General features: G+C 35.2%; 1 protein-coding gene across 7 annotated transcripts in view; it reads left to right on the top strand.

Moving 5' to 3' along the window:
- MARCHF6 (membrane associated ring-CH-type finger 6) overlaps positions 1-22,355 on the top strand; it is a 55,221-nt gene that overhangs the window by 25,334 nt on the left and 7,532 nt on the right. For 4 of the 7 annotated variants that reach the window (XM_030041755.2, XM_041118344.1, XM_030041754.2 and 1 more), the window contains 15 exons: positions 433-465; positions 2,231-2,282; positions 5,446-5,504; positions 6,116-6,196; positions 7,425-7,493; positions 7,607-7,681; positions 8,480-8,614; positions 9,103-9,222; positions 11,313-11,413; positions 12,123-12,260; positions 14,084-14,285; positions 16,892-16,961; positions 18,124-18,320; positions 19,670-19,804; positions 21,925-22,014. In XM_030041755.2, the coding sequence (XP_029897615.1) occupies positions 433-465; positions 2,231-2,282; positions 5,446-5,504; positions 6,116-6,196; positions 7,425-7,493; positions 7,607-7,681; positions 8,480-8,614; positions 9,103-9,222; positions 11,313-11,413; positions 12,123-12,260; positions 14,084-14,285; positions 16,892-16,961; positions 18,124-18,320; positions 19,670-19,804; positions 21,925-22,014 (1,557 nt within the window). The remainder of the gene's footprint in view (positions 1-432; positions 466-2,230; positions 2,283-5,445; positions 5,505-6,115; positions 6,197-7,424; positions 7,494-7,606; positions 7,682-8,479; positions 8,615-9,102; positions 9,223-11,312; positions 11,414-12,122; positions 12,261-14,083; positions 14,286-16,891; positions 16,962-18,123; positions 18,321-19,669; positions 19,805-21,924; positions 22,015-22,355) is intronic. The other 3 variants (XM_030041757.2, XM_041118345.1, XM_030041756.2) reach the window with 1 other exon arrangement.

Raw genomic sequence — 22,355 nt, forward strand, 5'->3', positions numbered from 1 at the left:
AAGAAAAAAAAATTTGCTTTTGTATTTTAATATTGAGCTGTTTGAACATGTTTTTCAATAACAATTCAATCACTGAAATCTTTTGTAAATACAAAACTTTGTTAGAGTCTTCAAAGTCTTAGAGAGAAATAGCCTATATATTTGTTGATTATGTTTCATTTGCCATATATAAATACATGTATGTTAAGATATTCCACATGTATATTACTACCTTTGATCAACTGAGTTTACTCTGTTGAACAAGAACTTAGCTTCTATCTTTATCTTTAAGAATTTATGTCTAGGTTCTGTTGGTTGAGCAATAAAAAAAAGCTTTTGACTGTATTGGACATTAAAAGTTGGTGTGAAAGAGGCTTCTATGAGGCTTATTTTAGATGCGTGTGGCTTAGTTTTTCTGATGAGTAAATAAAGTTAACTTTCTTATCCTCACAGATGCTTGGACTTGATGGATCTCTGGTTTTTTTAGTAAGTGAAATCCTGCATTTCAAGAATTTCTATAGAAGGCGCTTTAAAAAAAAGTAAACTGTATTTTTAAAAATGACATCATTCTATTTGAAATCCCTATTTTTATATGATATATATTTTTTAAAGAGACTTTCATATGATGTCATGTTCAAGCAAACTGTCTTTTTTAGGAGTTACACAGAGTAGAGTTGTGTGTGTGTGTGTGCCATAAAAGTGGAATTTCTTAAAAGACATAGGTAAATTTGGATCACATACTCCACTCTAAATAAAAACTAGACACTGTAAAAAAGCATACACTGAAAATTCATATCTGTTCTAGCCTTAAGTTTTGCTCTTTGTTACGATTAAAATAGTGTCTTCATTGAGACTTCTCTGATTTGCCCTAATACCACCAGAACACCACCAGTGAATTTTTAGTGTAGACTAGATTTTAAAATTTAAGATCCTTAGTTATGTTTCTTGACTTTATTTGGGGTTTTGTTTTGGGGTTGTTTCTGGTGTTGGGGTTTTGGGGGGTTTTTTTGGGGGGTGTTTTTTTTTTTTTTTTTGCTCCTCCCTAGAATTTTTCTCTTCTTGAATATTATTTTAATTGATACCAGTATCAAATCTTTTTTTAAAAAATCTTCACAATAGTCAGTCTGTCTTGTGGAGCACAGATCTTTTAAATTTGTTCCAAAAATCTTTATGATAATGATAATTTAGCAAAGCAATCCTAAAAAGGCTATTGGCTTTTTAACACTTATTTGTGGGTGAACCCGTGTTGATTATCTCCATGACACTCTTACATACATAATGTATATCTTCTAGTGGGCTTTCTTATAGTTGATTTGAAGGGCTCTCTCTGCTGCCCATCCTGCGTGACTGCAGAGATGTCTAGCTCTGACATCACACATTGAGGGTCAGGGGAGAGACAGTGCAAAGAGTCAACGGCAACAAAACTTGAACCTATCACAGCTATGTTCATTGGGTATATCATCTGCCAGATCACTTATTTTAAAAAGAGAAGTCATTTATATTTTAAAGGGAAAATACATCTATGCTCTTTTCCAGCAGTATAAATTTTACTTTATTTAATGTGTGAAGGAAATACAGTTCTTAAATAGGAATGTGTTTATTAGATACTGTGGTGGATAAATGTCTCATGTCTGAAATAAATGTCTTAGTTTAATGTCTCCTGTTTAAAATAATGCAGCTTATTATGTCATTGGTGATTTACCTTAAATATTAATATAAAAAGAATTAAAATTCCAGTTTACTTATGGCTGAGTTCACATCTTAGCTAAAAATAATATTAAAAGAGATGTGCTGTCATTTCTAGTGCAAGCTGTCAGTTTTGTTAATGGGTTTCCTGTGACAAAGTCTAGTTGTTAAAAGTTCAGATTAACATTTTCTTATTTATAAAACAAATATCCACATACATTTCATGTAATTGTTTTTAAGAGCAGAACTATTTATATTGATTTTAAAGTAAAAGCTTATTTTTACAAAGTAAGAGTGTTAAAGCTAATATAAGTGCTCTTATCTAGGTAAGTGTCTGTGAATGTAAAAAGATGCTTTCATAATCTGTCCTGCATGTTTTGGTCTTTGTGTTAGAGCAAATTTCTTGGCTCTAACCTGAGATGTGAGAGATGTGCAAGTTCTGGTAATAATAGGCAATTGAAATAAGAAGTTTAGATACAAAAGTAAAGTCACTTATTGGAATGACTGATATTTATGTACTTTTTCCTTCTCGTCTTCTTCCCTCCTTCCCCCATACTCCTTGCAGGAACATGTCTTTTGGGTGGTATCTTTAAATACGTTGTTCATACTTGTGTTTGGTAAGTACCATTTGCTCTTAGGTTTTAAAATGATCCTTCTTTGTGAAGTGATAATGCAGGTTAATTTCAAGGCTGTTCTCTCAGGGTAAATGAAGTTGTGACATCTGAAAATGGAACCACAAACGAACTGGGAATACGAATAATAAATCTTTATTGCTTCTAGTTTTGTCATTTTAATTCCTTTAAGTGGATAGGATTAAAATAGGAAATCTACCAAAACCTTAATGTTGTCAACCAAAGCATAGAAAAAAATATGTTTGCAATATTGTTAAATTGAAGGAGGAACCTCCTGGAATTTAATTTATGAGCAAATGTAAATAGTAAATTCTAATCAGTGCTGTATTTTGCTTTATTTTCCTTTCTCATTCCTGTAGATGCTGAGGCTGAAATGCAACTTTAAATGTTTGCAAGATTCTTTCTATTTCTAGTATAAGACAGGAATATTTCCATGTTCTGATTCCATGTATAGTTAGTGCTAGGACATAAAATTGTCACAACTTAAAAAAAAATTTAAAAATCCCCAAACTGTAAGTGTATATTTCTCAATCATTTGAACCCTAAAAGAAAAGGGTAAAATGCCTGCCGCCTTATAAATAGCAGTAAGCTCCCACTTGAGAGTTTCTGGAATTCCTATTTTATATTTACTGCTTATAATATGTAGGGTAAATTTGCATTTCTGCTCTGGTTTTACTGCAGAAAGGTAATTGGTAACAAATTTAGAATATATAGTTTTTTTTTTTTTTTTTTTAAGAACCTCCTGAGAGTCATTAGACTGTGATTCAGGTTTGTGGGGGTTTTTTTGCACTTCTACCTGTTGAGTGACATGGTAGAATAACAGCTCTGCCCTGTGCCTAAGTTTTGCCTGTTTTGCTGCTAACAGAAGCTTTTAGATTACGGTGCTTGAGCTCATTAGTGTTGTTAATTTGACACAACTGTGTGCAGAAGCAGCAGCATTTTAGTGACAAGATAGAGCATTTTATAGACTTGAAGAGGTACCAGACACAAAATTTCACTTACTCTGAATTATCAGTTTGGAAAGGGATTGGTTATGTTGCTTTGGTTTTTTGAGTGGTCGTTCTTGCCAGAAGAGTTTGAGCTTTAAAAACTGAAGTTATACTGTAGATAAGAAATTTTTGCTGGCAAAGTAAAGCTCATAATACTGAACCAGTGATTTGAGCATCTGGTTACTGAAACGAATCAGCAGATCAAAAGGAAATAAAAAGAATTATCATGTATATTTGATTCACAAAAAAATATAACTGTTCTAATAAGAGTTGGAAAATACTAGAATTATTTCTTTCTGATATTTAGTCTGTTTTAATCTGTAGTTATCGGAATTTTATTAGGTTTTTTAGCTGCTATAAAATTTAGGCTTTTTTAATAAGTAGATAATAACTATCAAATTTCTAAATCCTTGGTTTAAATTCAATAATAAGTGAGTAATAAGAATAATAAGGTTGTCACATAGATGTGTTTTCAGTAGCTCTATGTGTGCTTTAACAAGTGGGAAACTAACAAGTAGAGAAGGGGAATGACTTTCGCAAGCAAGTGAGCAGGAGATCTGGGAATTTAATTTGTGCTGCTCAAGCCTATTTTTAGTATCTTTCCCACGAAGTAGTACTGCCTAATTTACAACTGCCAAATCTCTAGTTATTCGTAATTACAGTCCTGGTGAGTTCAAATGTCACAGGAGGTACTTTCTAGAAGATAAAGCAGAAGGAAAGCATTTGGAACCTTAACTACAGGTCCAGAAATTCTCTTATGATGTTCTCTTGGACAAGTTAATTAGGTTTGACTTAATTCATATTTTCTATAGCTCATTTTTGTACTTGCAGAGTAGTTTGTACTGCTTCATACTTTTTAATAAAAGGGATGTTAGAAATTCTCTTTTAAAGAAAGTTATTTAAAAAACATGATAAACTGTGCACTCTAATCTCATAAAACACTGTCAAAAAGATATGACTTTTAAGTCTGAGCCTGATGTCTATAGGAGTTATGTGACTTATTTTTTTTTTATCTCACTTTTCTTTCTCTTGTTCTTAATGGGCAGGAAGAGCTCAAGTCCTCCTTTTATCTTTTACATTTTTGCTATTCCCAGTAACTGCCGATTTCTCTGAGAGGGACATAGATTAAAACTTTCTCATCGTTGATTAGGGTAATACAAGTCCTGCTGAATCTTTTCCTAGTTTTTTTTACATATTGGTCATACAGGAATGAGGAGGATACAAAAAATCATCAGGCTTTTCATTTGAGGGTATGTTTAGTCTACAGTAGTCCCCAGAGTGGATTATCATGATATAGTGAACGCAATATAGGTGAAGATAAAAGCTTGCAGTTACTGCTGCCCTTTACTTCCTGTTGACTCCCTCTACTCCTGTAGGAAAGTGATGTTGAATTCTGTAGTCCTTTGTAGGTCGGTTAGAAGACCAGAGAGTGAGCTAAACCAACTACTTGATCCTGCAAATACACAGGCGTCCAAAAATGGGGAAAGTGCTGTGTGTTTTAATTCATTCCTCCTGAGACCGCAGAATTGGCGAGAGTGAGTTCTCGGGAATGATGACGGTTCTTAGTGCATTAATTCAAAGTAAAAGACTTCTCAGTTGCTCATCACCCCTTCACTGGAGCATTGTCTTGCTCTCCCTCATCTTCTTTTCCCTTTGCAGATTTCTGCAGGGCTTGCATTTTTCACAGTATTCTTAAGAACTAAAGCACTAAAACTGAAACCTTGCTAAAGCAAGTCCCATCTGTCCAAGCTGTAAAATGGCTACTTAAGTCTTTTAGTGCATGAGAAAGAGTGAATATGCAGAACAGGTTCCTACAGCAGTCTGAGACCGATACCACCCTAGTACGTAAGACTGAGAAATTGAATTAATTTACACACAGCAAGATGAGCTAAGAAGGAAAAGAATGTCCTCTTATTCTGTGTAGTTTTATATTGTTTGTAGTCTTTCAGTGTGAATTCTGATCTGATTTTCAATGTTTGTAAACTTATAGAAATATAACACTTGCAAATATTTGCACAAAGTAATTTTTTTTAGTTGTTTTCACAAAATTGAGGTGAAGTAGAATAATTACCATGTTATAATACACATCCTGCAAATAAGGCTCCATTTAGCAGTTTTCATGGCCATTTTTTCTGCTTCTTTCTGCTTATGTTATGCAGCATTTTGTCCGTACCACATCGGTCACTTCTCCATTGTTGGCCTGGGCTTTGAGGAATATGTAAGTACTGTCTATAATCTCAAAATGAAAAAAAAAATGCCGCTATTTATTTCATCACAATATTTTTGTAGCATTCTTCCACTTTTATTTGTGATCACAAAAGTAACCTGGAGTGTCTCTTTTTTTCTTCTTAAACCTTTTTAAATCTATGACTAAAAAATTTCTGTCACTCTTTCCCACTTCCTCCATTTTTTAAATTTCAAGTGAGGTTTCCTCCTTTTACAAAAAAATGCATACTTTTTTTTTTAACAGCCTCTTCTTCCTCATGTACATTTTTAATTTGTCGACTGAGTAATTTTCATAGCTGATGATAATAGGTAGTGAAAGCTAGGAGGTAGTGAGGTAGTGTAAGGTGACACTTTTTGTTTCGTATATAGAGGTTGTTTCATGTTTGAAGAAAGTAGTTGTTAGACTTTTCCAGTAAATGTAAACATCTTCTACTCTTGATGGAGATACCAAAAAAGTAGTAGGTTATTAAAATATGTAAAAACTAAAGAAACTTGTCGTCATTCTTGAAGAGTTGAGATTGGGAATTTATCTTAATTACATAAAAAGGAGATGTAATCTTTTAAGAGACTGATAAATTTTCCCTTTTTTTCTGTCCCCTCCAGGTTCAAGCATCTCATTTTGAAGGCCTGATTACAACTATAGTCGGATATGTTCTGCTAGCAGTGACTCTAATTGTTTGTCATGTATCCTTTTGTCAGTAGTTACCTGGTTCAGATTTTTCATCTAAATCATTTTTCTGGCTATGTTTTGAGGAGGCACAGATGTGATGCAGATGCAATTAGTTTACCGTTTTGCTCTGTTCTTTTGGTGAAATTAGAAGAAAAGGTCTCTCCTGTTTTCATGGACATTTAAAAGTTGTCAGTGTGACTGCATTCTTCAGAACACTTGCACATGTTTAACAACACAAAATCATAGGCTTTTATGCTTGCTTGAAGGCCTCCAACTAAATTTTGAAGCTCTGTCTGAGAAGATGAGTGTAGAACCATTTTTTTTTTCCTCACTGCCCTTATACTATTGCTGTGGGCTGCATAGTTGCAGTAGAAAGAGAAATGAGATTATGAAAATACGTAGCCTACGATGGGAAATTTATTCACATCTTTTTGATTCTGCCAGATCTTTAGAGTGTGGATTGTTTCCATTTCTCTTTTATGTCTCTGAACCACTGAGAGTTTGCAGCAAGGATTTCTTTCAGGTGATAACCCTCATTATTACAGAGAAAATTAAGTCACAGCAGAGCTAGGAGGATATGGTCACAGGTAAAAAGTCTGCGTTCCAGGGGCATGTTTTTAAAGGGACTACACCTACTTCAATTTGAAAGAATAAATGTTTGTTAGCAATTTTCTGTTCAAGACTACGCAAAGCTGACATCAACTTTAGATCTTGCTATACCAATGTGCAGTGCAAATGTGGTAAAACAGTTGATTGGCATGTCTCTGTTTTGCCTCCTAAAAGAAAATAAAAAAAAAACCCAAACTGTAATATGTATCCAGCTTTTCTTGGAAAAGGTGAGAATTTGTTTCAGATAGCATGAAAAGGACAGCTACCATTTAAAGTAGGCCTTCAGTTTTGAAACTTGCTTACTCACGGCAGACGTTTTCAAAGGCAACTCTTTGTTTCTTGAGAAAACTTTTGGATGCTTAATTTAAGAAAGGTGGTAGTACAATTATTTATGTATTTATTCTTTTATTTTAGATGCATGTTTGGGGGGGTTATCCAGCACATCAGGTTGTGACTTCCAGAGTCGCAGCCAATTTTGAAAATAGAGCCCTGATAAAGTAGATACTTCCTATTTCACTTTTGCCTTTTATAAAATTTCCTGTAGCTAAAAGCCACGTAATAATAGTGTTTCATATGAATCAAACTATGTTATAAAGTATTTTTCAGTATCATTTTCTTGACAAAACTATTCAGGGTTTGGCAGCACTTGTTAAGTTCCAGCGATCACGTCGTTTATTAGGAGTTTGCTATATTGTTGTCAAGGTAATCCTATTTTTTTGTGTGTAGGAAAAACCACTCTCAATTTAAGCTTACATTATAATGTTCTTAGCAATTTCTGTTAAACTAGTGAGATGTTCTTTTCTCTTTTCCTAAAGGTTTCCTTGTTAGTGGTTGTTGAAATTGGTGTGTTTCCTCTCATCTGTGGCTGGTGGCTGGATATATGCTCTTTGGTAAGAATGGAAATAAGTGGGATAAAATCTTTTTTAACAGTGTTTATATTTAAAGGAAAAAAAGTTCTGATGAGAAGAGAGTTGTTGATAGGAGTTTGACAGCAGTCTTCTGTTTTTATAAACAGCGTTTCCAGAGGGAAAGGGGTTTTTAGGTACTGCTTAATGCTAATTTTGTTTTCTGTTATGTTACTAAATACAAATTAACATGCTATGATTAAAATAACAAGATCCTTATCCTTTTTACTGCATTTACAAGACCACTGTGATAATGAACTTACAGGCAAACTTGTATCCTAAATAAACCTCTTTATGTAGCCATCTTATGTGAAATGGTAACAACTTCATATTTTAATAGTTGTCCAATCTCTGTTTTGAACAAGATACATACTGTGTATGGAATTGAGAAGGACAGCTTTTCTGTCCTGAAAAAAAAAAAAAATTAAGTGATTAATTTCAAATGGAGAAAATTAGTTTCTTCTAGCCTTAGTAGAAATAGAATTTTACTTAAGGGAATAAGTATTTGCTTCCATCACGACCACTTTGTTTGAACTGATTTATAACTTATGTAGTGTATGTTAGTGTTAGAGTTGACAGAAGAAAGAAATTGATCTTTATTTGCTGTTCTTACTGTAAATTATTCCCTTTTTTCTAATTAAATGCTATAATTATTTATTTGTTAGCATGAGGCAGGCATTTAAATTAAATGCCTAGTAGTATATATTAACTAGGGTAAACAAAATGAGTAACTGTGTAGGTTTGCCAAACTTTATTCATATTTGTTTATTACTTACCTTCTAGGAGATGTTTGATGCCACTTTGAAAGACAGAGAATTGAGCTTTCAGTCTGCCCCAGGTACCACAATGTTTCTGCACTGGTTAGTTGGAATGGTTTACGTCTTTTATTTTGCATCCTTCATTCTTTTACTGAGAGAGGTAAGTCTATAAGAACAGGATTGGTATGTAACATAGAGAGGCTTGCGTGTTGAACTTAGTTAAATCTTTCACATGTGGGTATTGCTGCTACTGTGTTTTGTGTGTGTATGTTGGATTTCAGCCTTATGTAAAAAAGGCCACACTGATACCTACTGCGGTGGGAAATGATGATTTAATTTTACTTAGATTTTTTAGATTACAAAGAGTTCTTAAACACGGGTGTTGCCTTCAAAGGAATCTAAATACATTTCAGTTGTTTAAGATTGATTAATACTTAAAAATTAAGCTTGTAATTGGTTATTGCTTCTCTACTTCTCTATGATAATGCTTCCTTTGTTCTATTTCTGTACCATATTATTGAACCTTGTTCAGCAAATACCCCTATTATGTTCAAAACTTATTTGCTGCAGCAGTGTTATCCAAAGTGAAAAAGAAAGGATACAAAGATAATTTTCTCTTCATATATTGTTTTCTGTTTCCTACTTCAGGTATTGAGACCTGGTGTCTTATGGTTTCTCAGGAATTTGAATGATCCAGACTTCAATCCTGTGCAGGAAATGATTCACTTGCCCATTTATAGACATCTCAGGAGGTTTATCTTATCAGTGGTAAGGACTTTTCTCAAAAATTTCTTTATTTGGAAAGAAAATTTCATACGTTAGCTCCCATATATGCTACTGCATATTTAAGGAAAAACATTTTCACTGTGAAGGTGATTAGACACTGGGAACAGGTTGCCAACAGATTCTGTGTCTTGAGATACTCAAAACTCAACTGGATAAGGTTCTGAGCAACCCGATGTAACTGGGTCTGCTCGGAGCAGAGGGTTGGAGTAGTTTACCTCTGGAGGTCCCTTCCAAACCAAATTTTTCTGTGATATCTTCTTATGCAAAATCACAGGAAATGTTTGTGTATTCAGACAGCAAGAGTTTGTTATTATGGATATTGTATATCACGTAACTCTTTTCATGATGCTCTTAGTTATTGCACTAAACATTGTGCGTCCAGTTCAGCTGAAGTAGTGCAGCAGAGGTAGAGTAACTTTCTCGTTAAGTTTTGATTTGAATTATGCTGATCTAGCCAGTGGTGTCTGTTTCCAGGTTATCATTGTAAGATATTGAAAACAATGGAAGTTTTTCCTTTTTGCTTGTTTGTCTGAAGTTTGCCTAGCGTGCAGTAAGGGAGGTGTCAGGCTGTCTTTGACATAAGTGTCATGTCAACTGTGAAAACTGATACATCAGAAACATTATTATTTGATGTACTGTATTAATACAGCTAAAGTGCTTGGAGCAGTGAAAGCTCATAGAGAGATCTTAGGTCTATTAGAGAGCCCTTCAGTACGTGAGAGGAGCTGACCTGTCCACCTTTCAGAGTATTTTCTCCTTAGATAATCATAATGCTTTAGCTGCCTGAAACTTTTGTGTCACAGCAAGTGGCCCAAATATAAGCAAAGATCTGCTTGTTACTAAAAGTCTTAGAGATAGGTTCTTGGACTGTTGGAACTGGTGGTTACTTGAACTTCATCTTTTGATTTGCTTAGCTAATTAATTCGGAACTTTTACCAGCCTTATGCTAGAAAAGGGGACCCAGAATGGTGATCATTTACAGCTTACCGTTTCAAAAAACAAGTCACACTTTTCAAGTTGTGTTTCTTTCTCAATATTTTTAAGAAATTTCTTGTGTAGAACATAAAATGTACTTGATCTTTTTAGTTTGGTTCCTTAAGGAAACAGGATTTATAAAAGTGCATGGTCTTCATGCACCTCATCTCCCCTACTAAGTTTTGATCTTTCAGCCAATTTAAAATGTGAGGAAATAGAAGCTGAAAGATCTTTTGAGGCTTCTACATGTGGCTTGAAAACTCAGCCACTAAGAAAAGAGAGGAATCCAAAATTAGTAATCCCGGTGCTGGGGGAGAGGGAAGAAAGTAGAACTGTCTGACATTATCCTAACTGTCAGCTGGCCAGTCAGTGCTTATTCAGCTGCAGTCCTGTTTGGCGAGGGCATCGCAGCGTACCGGTCTACCTGGGATGGTGTGAATTTTCTTCACAGTGGCCCATGTCCTTCTGCGCTTTGGATTAGTGGCTTGAAACAGCGTTGCTGACATACAGGTCTTTTGGCTATGGCTGAACGGTGCTTGCACAGCATCAAGGCTTTTCTTCTTCCCTGCTCTGCCCTGCTCCCTCACCCCTCCAGTGAATAAGCTGGGGGTTGGCCAGGGGTATATGTGGGACAGCTAACCCAAACTGACCAAAGGGGTGTTCCATACCATATGACATCGTGCTCAGCAGTGAAAGATGCGGGAAAGGAGGAGGAAGGGGGGGGATGCTCATGGTTATGGCATTTGTCCTCCTGAGCAACTGTTGATATGTGCTGATGCCCTGCTTTCCAGGCGGTCGCTAATCATCTGTCTGCTGATGGGAAGCAGTGACCGAATTCCCCTTTTTGTTTTGCTTGCGCGCACAGCTTTTGCTTTCTCTGTTAAACTGGCGTTATCTCAATCCACGAGTCTTCTTGCCTTCCTTCTATTTTCTCCCCATTCAGCTGGAGACGTGAATGAGCGAGCAGCTGGGTAGATGTTTGGCTGTTAGCCAGGCCTAACCCACCACACACAGGAAACATGTCAGAGAGATGGGTGGGAAACTAGGTTTGGTTGGTTCTGCAATTTGGACTAAGTTGTTTAACTTCCTTGTTGCAGATCGTCTTTGGATCAATTGTACTGCTCATGCTCTGGCTTCCTATACGCATTATTAAGTATCTCCTGCCTAACTTTCTTCCATATAATGTTATGCTCTACAGGTAAGCATTTAATTTTAAAAATATGGTTTTTTCAGTCTCCCTATAACTAGAAAAAAGTGTATTTTTGCTCTTTGAGCATTAACGTGACATCGTTTGGTATGTTATTTTGTTTGTTTTCAATTAATCTGAACTTCATTGTTCTAGAAAAGTAAAAAGATAAAGGATGTGGATACATCACACAATTTGTCAAATAAAAAACTACTAAGAAAAATAGAAGGCATTTTGTATTACTTCCACAATGATAACTATTTGGTTTTTATATGCCCTCAAAACACTTTCCACTTCAACTTTTCAGTAGTGAAGTTGCTGCCATGTTTGTTTTGCGCATCCATTCCTGACTATCGCGGCTTCAAGAATAAAAGAATACCTGTAACTGCATTTCTTTTTAATGATAACAGTATCTTTCTAAGTAACAATTGAAACAGCAATGAGAGAAGCAAATAGAAGAGCAAATCATATTCTCTGATATAATCTTTCTCCACATTTTTTCATAAATTTCTTGTGCGCCTAAGTGCCTAAACACTCATGAACACTTAACCTGTGTGCTCAGAGTAATATAGAAGGAAAAATGTCTGCAAAAACCTAAGAATTGTTCCTATTGGCATGCAATATATTTTTTTATTGTGGTGGTGTTAATATGATTCAGTGTAAAAGATTACTATCAGAATGTTCCTTATGTTTGACTTTCTGCCCTCCCCATTGTTTCTAGCGATGCTCCAGTAAGTGAACTTTCCCTAGAGCTCCTTTTGCTTCAGGTGGTGCTTCCAGCTTTGCTAGAACAAGGACATACAAGACAGTGGTTGAAAGGTCTTGTACGAGCATGGACTGTTACTGCTGGATACTTGCTGTAAGTACAGAAAGCCAGTCAGCTACAAGCGTTGTGTCCAGCTTAGCCTTTTAACATGAAAGCAGCATGCTTTCAAGAGAGTTATCCCAACAAGTAGCTCTAATAGCTATTTTACAGATAAATAAATGATGTAAAACTTCTATAGTGATTTCCTGTGGAAGTACCTTCTCCTAAGCACTAGTTTTACCTACTTCTGGACTAGGCTTTGACAAGTAATTCTTTTGGCACACTATTACAGTATTTACTTAGTAAAAAAATCTGTAAAAGTATGACTAACAGCTTGTTAACTTCCTGTTATATGGAAAAATGAAAGAGGTAAGTGTCAGCAGAGCATTTCCATGAGTTATCAAAATAAAACTTGTGTGCGCATCTTGCATTTCTTACTGTAAGAAGGGGAAAAAAAGGGGGGGGGGGGAATTATTTAGCACATTAAGCTGAAGAAGTGAATACTTTTAAATTGAGGATTTTAAAGTTAAAAGTTCAGTCTCTAAAGAAGGATAAAACTGTATCTTTGTCAGCTGAAGTAAATGATTATACACAGTGAGGCTCTTTATTTTACACTGCCAGGCAGAGTTCTAGCACTTGAAATTATTTTTTAGTTTGTATGTTGTTTGCCAAATTAGTCAAGAAAAAATTAAGGTTGATTTTGTTTATGTAAAGTTTTAAATTTAGCTTCAAAGTATATTGGCATTCTCCCACTGTGCCTTGCTTATTGTGGGTTGTGCCAATGCAGCACTATTAGGGTGAAGATTTATTTGCTAAGTTGTGTCTCTGAGACTCTGAGAAAATGAATGAAAGCCTTTGTTTTTCCACTGCAATCCAAAATGTTTATTTTAGCTTCTCATAAGGAAACTCTCCCCACTCCTGTTCTCTTAGTTTGCATTTTGCAAAGTTATTTTTTTAATTAATTTGTCCATATTTTGATAATGTTTAAGTATGATGCAAGAAGATAATTTTGGAGATGATAATAGAAATGGCTTTGCCTTCTCTGTTGCAGCTGTTAAGAACAATTGTGAAATATCTCTTCAGCAATTTTAGTTGAGCAAAGATGAGAATCTTCTCCTCTGCTTTTTTTTTAAAAAGCAAACTGCTGTGAAAATGTTTTCATAGTCTGCCAATAGAATACCTGTATGCGTCTTACTGGTAATGCAAATTCTGCTAAAGCTGAGGAAAATTAACTTCTAAATGTTCATATTGGGTTTGGGGTTTTTTTGGATCAAACTCAAATTTATCCATCTGCTAATGATGTATGCAGGAAATACCAATAGAATTCTTTTTAAAGTAGATTGACTCTTTTTAGGATTGATGTTCTTAGAAAGTTGTGAACAGGTTTTGAGCAATTTAGAATCTTCTTGAAAGACTCTGCCTGACTGTACTTTCAAAAACATGTCTATCACAATACAGTACTGTCCTTGTACAGTTTAGGTTTGAAGGCAATTGTTTCAAATAAAGCTTAGTAGCTGTAAAATAAAAGCTGTCAGTTGAGCTGCCTGCTTACATGAACTATCAATGCAACTTTCCTTTTATATGCACAACAACTTTAATACCAGATGTTATTTTTAAAGCAAACAGATACATGATCTTTATTTGTGGCTGTATTCCCACTGTTGTAATCTGCATCCACACTAGCATTTTTCTTCTAAATTCTGTTTAGGATGACATTGAGTACATTACCAGAAAATGGTTTATTTTACTTTATCAAGCTTCTGCCAGTACTCCTGAATAAGTTTTGTACAACTTGTAGTCATTCTGAGTAGGCCTATCTTTCTGTAAGATCTCATTCATATCAAACAGAACAAAACTTGAGATTTTGATTGTTACAGAGATCTCCATTCTTACCTACTTGGTGACCAGGAAGAGAATGAAAACAATGCAAACCAGCAGCCTAACAACCAGCATGCTCGCAATAATAATGCCATTCCAGTTGTGGGAGAAGGTCTTCATGCAGCCCATCAAGCCATACTTCAACAAGGAGGACCTGTGGGTTTCCAGCCTTATCGTAGGCCTTTAAAATTCCCGCTCAGGGTAGGTATATCTAACACATTAAGAGAAAAGGGAAAGGCATTTGAAAAATGGGTATAATTTTTCTTCTAAGAAAGATTTGACCCACGTGTTATCAGAAGTCACGTGGTGGGTCATGTTGTTTTGTGTTTTGTACAGTTTGCACCTTTCTAAAAAGTAGACTTACAGTTATTCTCATGTACAGGTTTTTTCAGCCCGTAACTTAAGACCTTCAGTTGCCGTTTTATTTATAGATCACATACGTGTTCTGTATTATCTATTAGTTCACATCTTATTTTCCTAACGGTTAGTACTGGAGAGAAATATAATAACACCCCAGCAAAAAGGTAGTTCGGGAGTGTCTCTAACAAGGCATGGCTTTCAAGAGGGCATACTTCAGTCTTGTAGCTGAAGTGTATTTTAAACTATTTTGCTTTATTAAGAAATTAGATAGAGAACTTCTGTTGTAACATCTTCCTGTGTTTAATATAGATGCAATACTTGAAAGTTCTAAATAGCTACAATTAGGAAGGAAATGTTGTTGGCAAATACTTAAATTTCTAGAATAATGTATAGGTCAAACTAGATAAATTGTTTTGTTGTTACCAGAACTGTGTTATATTTGAGTTAATCAAATATACGCTTAAACACAGCTTGTCTACAGTGGTTTCAGGTATAGCTCAAGAATGGAAGTAAAGGCTAAAGTTAGAACAGTGTAGTATTGCTTCTGAATTTTCCTTAAAATGCTGAATCTACCAGAATTCTCATAACAAAGTACAAAATGAAGCTTTTTTTCTCCCCCCCCCCCCCCCCCCCCCCCTTAAATCTCAACCTAGTAGAACTGAAAGCAAATTTGAAAGTATTTTAGAATTTCAAAACTGCTGCGCTTCTGGGTGTTTGAAGTTGGGGTTCTTTTTGAGGGGCGGGGATGTTACTTCCCTCCACTGCTGTTTTTACCCTCTAAAATGTCTCTCCACAGGAATGCATGAGCTACAATACTGTTGTAGAGGAAACAGTGGGACGAAGTAGCTCAGGGGGTGAAAAAGGGTAGGGAAGCAGAATGAATTTGCCCCTCTTGTTTGGTCATAACGGGAAGTCAGAGCATGTTCTCTGACTGAGACCAATTTAATCAAGCATAAATATGCACTTACTGCTGAAAGGAGCGGTGCCAGTCTTCTTTCCATGGCAATTGCTCGTTTCTTCCCTTCTGCGCATGAATGCCTGTGCTAGAACACACACACGATGAGCTGGAACAGGAAACTGGTCCAGCTGAAAACTGGGGTAATAGGCAGAAGGCATTGCTTAGACACGTTTGAAAGTTCAGATAAGCCTTTATAGTGTTATTTTTAAAGAAAATGGGATACTTGTGTGACATTTTCACTTAAACTGAGTCAAGTTCATATGAAGTTGGACAGACAGGTTAATTGAAATTAGTTCCCTGATTGGCTGCTAAGGAGGTAATTAAAATGGATTCTCACTTACTGTGACCTGGCAACATGTAACAACTGTAATGTGGACATGCTGTTTTCAAGGAAGGGGTGTGTTAACCTAGGGACTCATTAAATCCTTTCTAGAGCTACCTTTGCATGGGTGATTTTATTTTTGTGGATGCCTCTGGATAAGGACAGGTGCTGAAATTGTCTCCCCCTCTCACACCATTGCATAGTATAAGCTTTCAGTAATTTGGGGTGCTGATCTTGAGCCTGGTGATAACTAAGCGGTTTCATGTTCAGCTGTCAAAGACTGTTTTTTCTGGTCTACTTACCTTCATCTAGATGTTTTAAGTTCTTCTTTGGAGACTTCTGTAGAATGTAGAAATACAAAAAAAATGTGATCTAACTGAGTTCCATTGTTTTCATCAAGAGATGCTTGCGCCATCTCAAACACATGGTAGCTCACCGATATGATTCTATGTCCCTGGTTCCACTTGTTTGAAATATGTAAATAATGGAATTCAGGATCACTGTAAGTGCTTCAGTTGTGATTTTTGGTATATTGACCTTGGTTCTACTTGGATAGGTTCATCTTATTGAAAAATGTGTCTCCCGCACAGAGTTCCACTATGGAGCAATACTGTACTTTAATTACTTTCTCAATTTGATTTTAAGCGTTTGAGAAGGAAAAAAAAGTGTAAACATCTGATCTTTTCTACACTTTCATTAAATCTTTTCATTTTAACCAAGTTGTAAGAACCTAGAAGAAGGTGGTTTATATTCAGTTTTTATTATGTATGAATGTTTTCCACTAGAACTCACTCATCATGTCCATATGGATTGAGCAAGCAATAAGAACTGATCCTTCATGTTATTTCAGTTACAAATAAGCATGTAAAACTCTGGGTTTGATTCACACACCACCCTCCACCCCCAAATTTAATTAAGTACATACTGTTAATCTCAAACAAAAAGATCAGATTGGGGGGGTTTTAATTATTCTACATAAAAACCTATCATCAGTTTTTGTGGGTGGGTTTCTTATTGCCAGCTTATTTATACAGTGAAACATCAGTTCGTATTTGAACATTCTGGTTTAGCTACCTTTCTAGGATGGTTCATGGTTTTTTGTATGTTTTTTTGGCTTTGGTTAAGTAACTTTCTTATAAACTGTTTCTCTTTTTTTTCCTCTTTCAGATATTTCTTCTGATTGTTTTCATGTGCATAACATTACTGATTGCTAGTCTTATCTGCCTTACCTTACCAGGTAAGTCTCTTATTGTAAAACAGATTAAAAACAACTCAGCATGTTGCTGTGCTCAACAATGCCAGATGTTTTGAAGCCATTGTTTAAAGTTAAAAGGAGAAAACATGGAAAATTGTCTCATTTTTAACAGTACATCATCAAATCATAATCATCTAGAATCTAAACGGTGGAGATAATACCTGTATTTAACTGACAGAGGTTGCCATTTCCTTTGTTTTGTTGTAGAATAATTTTCTTTTAGGGGCAGGGCTCCAAGTGCTGAGACAATCTCTGTAGTAGTATTGAGAGAAGGAGAGAAATGGAACTCTTGCACCTGCTTTACCATTTAGAGAAGGAAAATATATAGGTTGTTACCAGGTCTTCTACAGTTATCTTTTATTAAAGGTGTCATCATGACAAGTCACCAGGAGACTCTGAATTGATGTACATGGCACTTCCCAAATATATATGAATAAGTATTTTAACCAAATCAAAAGCACTTTGTAGGTTTTTTTTTAAATAATTTGGAATAAATTGTGTAAAGTCATTTAAATTTTATAACCTGGCTACCGTAGTACCATGTAATTTTTACCGCCTTGTATTAATGCTCCTAAAGTCAATAATGTGTTGAAATCAGAGTTACGAATTTTGTGATGGTTTTAATAGTAGCACATAAAATAATTCCACTGTAATACTAGGGCACAGAAACACTATTAAAAAAATGAAATGTGGCAAATGAGTCTCCCATTTTTGTCAGAGAGCTTCAGAAGCCCCATCAGTAAGACTTAAAAAATTATATGAGGCAGTGAAATAACCCAAACATAGCTCATAAGATTTAAGTTCAGGCTTATGCACTAATCCATTATTGCCTTTGCAGTTCTGAAGAATAGTGTTCAGGCTCCGAACAGGGCAGTATTCGCTGCTTTGTTTTGCTGTAGTTCAGATCACATTGCTGGTGTAATGAAATTTTAGCAGGGGCGGGGGGGGGGGGCAAATTCTACATATGTATTTGGCATCATCTATGTAACTATTTACACATTTGTGCCTTATGGGTATAGTACCAAAATACTGTTTTATGCTGAATACCATTTGTGCATTGATATTTAACAATAAATTTGATTAAGTGGTTTTTTTAATAGGCATCCTTCCTTAATAAATCAAAAAGCATTACTCTATTTAACAGTGTTTGTGTTTTCAGTATTTGCTGGCCGATGGTTAATGTCATTTTGGACGGGGACTGCCAAAATCCATGAACTGTACACAGCTGCTTGTGGTCTTTATGTCTGTTGGCTAACTATCCGAGCAGTGACAGTGCTGGTCGCCTGGATGCCGCAGGGGCGTAGAGTGATTTTTCAGAAGGTCAAAGAATGGTCCCTCATGGTGAGTCTTGAGAAAAATTTTTACTGACTTATCAAAAAAGTAGCTAACAAAACTTGTTTCATTTTTGCTTGCAGGTTTTACTCTGTAACGTATACTACGTTTTCCTTCTCAGACCATTTTGAAGCTTTTGCAGCTTACATTACCGTTGCATAGGCTAACTGTATTTTTGGAAGCCATTCGGCACAATGCTAAGCAATCAGTGTAAATAAGTTTGCATATATATGTTTATATATACGTGTATGCGTTAGATTATCCCATATGTGATGTGTGCTCAAATGCATTTACATTTACACATACCTGGAAGCTTGTCAAGTTGCTAAATGAGTAATAGTTATTACCAAATAAAAAACTAGTAAAGCTGATAGATGATGATGGTGCCTCTGCAAAGTAGCTTGATGCATATTTTCAGAAGGATCTTTATGATTTGTCAGATCTTTGTGTTGTTCAAAATAATATTTTTAAAGAAAATATCCCTTTTTATTACCAGTTCAGATTCTTGCCTTGGCAACAAATTTACATCCTACCTTTTTATCTTGGTTTTGGTTTTGAGGATTTCTGTAGTAGATTTTTTGCCTAAGTATAGTACTTCTAAACATTCATTGCATAAATGGCATCTTGTGATGGACATTCTTGCGTGCTTATTGGACTATTGCAGATGGAAGAGCAGCGTAAGTGTGTGTTTCATGTATTGCCATGTTTCCCAAATATCTCTTCCATCATTTTCATTTAGGAAATCTTAAGCTTGTTTAAGAAAATTCAGAGCTAAAATGTAATGTTCTACTTGTCCTTTGTCCCTTCTCCTGATCATGTTAATAAAGTCAGATTAGTTTTGTATCTGATTTTTGGATGATGCATGTAAATTAAGAGAATTCTAAAATAAAGAAAGACTCAAGAGTGGTTGTTCTGAGTCTCTCATTTTTAAGTCAGAAATATTCCATTATGAGTGAATTTTTAAGGTTTGGTTTTCACTAGAAAAAAATCAGCAGTTTTGGAAAGATTCTTCTCTAATTTTCCAACATACAAGAATACTCAATATAGTGAAGTGCCATTGGATAGTATTCCCTACTGATAAGAGTCACGGGTGATTTTATGGTGTAAAACTATGGACACCAGTAGGATGTACAGTCATGCCTTTTTCTGGAGGGGGCATGGAATAGGACCCATCTTGACATGCATTGCAAAATTATGTATGTAATAAAAAATATTTCTAGGGTTGTATATGTATGAATTAAAGGTCTGTGTAGTTTTATTCTCCAGCTTTATCTGTTTGTGTAGTTTAAGTTATATTTTGAAGTTTAAACAAAAAGAATCCTTTGATAAACACTAATTAGGTGTCTTGGCTTTTTTAGATAATGAAGACATTAATAGTGGCTATACTGCTAGCTGGTGTGGTTCCACTTTTGCTCGGTCTTCTGTTTGAACTGGTCATCGTTGCACCTTTGAGAGTTCCTTTGGATCAAACACCTCTCTTCTATCCTTGGCAGGTCAGTTGGTCCCATTCTTCTTCTGCTGTTGCTACATTTCTCTACTTAGAAGTAAGGAGTATGGTAGTTCTTCTTTCATGTTGATTCAGTGCTTCAGAGCATTTTCCATAATTATGTTTCTATGTGGCAGAGAAAAGACAGCCAGTCTGGATGTGAGGATTATTTAAACCAAAAAGATATGCTTAGGAATTTTAAGTATGAAAAGCTGAACTTTGTGGGATGACATCAGAGGATCTTTGCATTTCAGTGATCAGATGGACACTTTTTTTCAGCAGTATAATTGTAAAGTTATGTAAAGAAGTTATAGCTGTATGTGCATATGCACAGACATACATCTTCTGTCTGACCTTTCCGGAAAGCTCTCCGCCTACAGCTATGCAGCAAGAGGTTCAGCTGATCTTTTTCTTCCATACAAGGTTTTAATTCAGTGGTGATACACACTATGAAGGAATTTTGATATACTTTAGGATCATTATGGTTTTAGCTTGAGATGTCAAATCATTAATACAAGATTTTTGAGGTAGTAGCATTTTGTTTTTCTGCAGTCAAGTCTCACAGGTTAAGTGAGTGCAAACTTTTTTCCTGCAAGTTGGTGGAAGAAATGAAGGTACAGTGGATTGAGTGACAAATGCTTGTATCACCTAGGCTGAATTATGAAAGATCTTGTAACTCAAGAGAAGCCCCAACTGAGGGAACCATAACTCAAAAGATCTAGAATGCATATTACTAAACAACAAGAAAGTGTTCAGGGACAGTGATTTTTCTGAGCTGCCCACAAACAAGCTTTCATTTACTTTCAGTATCCAAATGTTTGAAAGCCATAATGCAAAGAAGAATTTGACTGCTAATTTAGCTATTCCATTATTTGATAATACAAGTATACTTTGGAGGTGTCTGTTCAAGTAAATGACTAATAAGTCAGGATATCATATGATTGCAGTGGTAGGCGATCATGGTTTCCATACAGTTTTGGAAAGAATTTGTAATGCTAGAGATTCTAAAAATTCTTAATTTTTCATGTTACTTCTTTAAAAGTTTGGAATTAAATATACCAAAATATTTTATTTTCATGTGGCAGAGCTTCCTCAGAATACTGGATTGGAGGGATTTGAGACTTGTTCGAAATTAACAAGGAGCTGTTGGTATTGAGAATAATCTCCATTTTTCACAAAAGAGAATAGTTACACAAAGGTTATATGCTTGAGGAAATATGAAGCAACTATAACGCTGACTTATTTTTAACAAGTTTTTAAATTTTTGAACATATGTGGGGTAATAGATGTTAACAAAGGCTGTCTTTTTAAATAATTGATGAAAGAAAATATAGTTCCCCAGCAGTTTAAGAAAATTAATTAACCTATGATGTCTTAAGTCTTAACAGTTCTGTAGCTGTTTATTCTGCCCTGTCAACCTATACTTTGCATTCTATTTTTGGTGGTTTTTATTGAAGAATCTCTTACAAATATCTGTACTGCAGAAAGGATTGATTCATGATGTGCAGTGTTTACTAGAAGCCTGTAGTTATACTGTGGTTTTTTTAATTCCAGTGCCATAATAATTTTGGTATATGTTAAAGCATAAATTTTCATCTGAATGGTAGGTTGTTCTTTTGTGAAGAGCATTGCCTTGCTTTGTTTAGCTTTTCTTACATCAGGTGGGGTTTTGTGAACAGTTAAAATGTATAAGAAGAAAAAAACCCCTTGTTTCCTGACTTTGCGAGCATCTTTGTATCTTGTTTCACTTCTTTTTTAAAGGAATCAAAGTAACTTATTTCTAGGTAAATGTTTCCAGTGTTAATTAGTTTGTACCAGAATGGTAGTCTGTTGCTTTAATTAAGTGTAATGCTTTTATTTTGTGTTTGCCTTTGGTTTAATAGTAGTAGCTGATTTTCCTGGTTGCAGGGAGCTGAGTATTTTACATGTATCAGTTAAGCTTGAGAGCATCCTCTGTTTTGTAGGAGTTTGCAGAAGATGTCACCTCTTTTAAACAATGTCCTGTGTAAATAGAAAAGTAACTATCTTTTCACTTATATGTAATATTAACAAGTTGCTCTAAAAGCTTTTGGTTGTCAAACTATTTAAAAATATGTTAATGCTAACAGTCCATTTTTACAAAATTAGGACTGGGCTCTTGGAGTTCTGCATGCCAAAATAATTGCTGCCATAACACTGATGGGTCCCCAGTGGTGGCTGAAAACTGTTATTGAACAGGTAGGAAAAAATTGTCCATGTGAATTATCAGAATAATACATTTTGAATGTTTTTTGAATGTGCGAGTCAGAAAATGGAGTTACTGTTGTAGTAATGGAGTAATTTGAGTAACTGAGTAAAACTCAACTAGTCTTGTAGAATCCTTTTAAATTGTGTAGCTTAATCCATTTAGGTACATTTAGCAATAAAACAAAAATAAACCTCAGAAATCTGAAATCAAGAAAATCCTGCATAAATGTATATGAAATTTTATCAGGTTTGCGTTAAAGTGAGAAAGATCATTATTTCTTCAGGTGAATTCACATGTGTCCAAATACTGGACGTTGTGTCCACCACTCAAG

Source organism: Aquila chrysaetos, chromosome 18 (genome assembly GCF_900496995.4).
Source record: "Aquila chrysaetos chrysaetos chromosome 18, bAquChr1.4, whole genome shotgun sequence".
NCBI classification, from domain to species: domain Eukaryota; kingdom Metazoa; phylum Chordata; class Aves; order Accipitriformes; family Accipitridae; genus Aquila; species Aquila chrysaetos.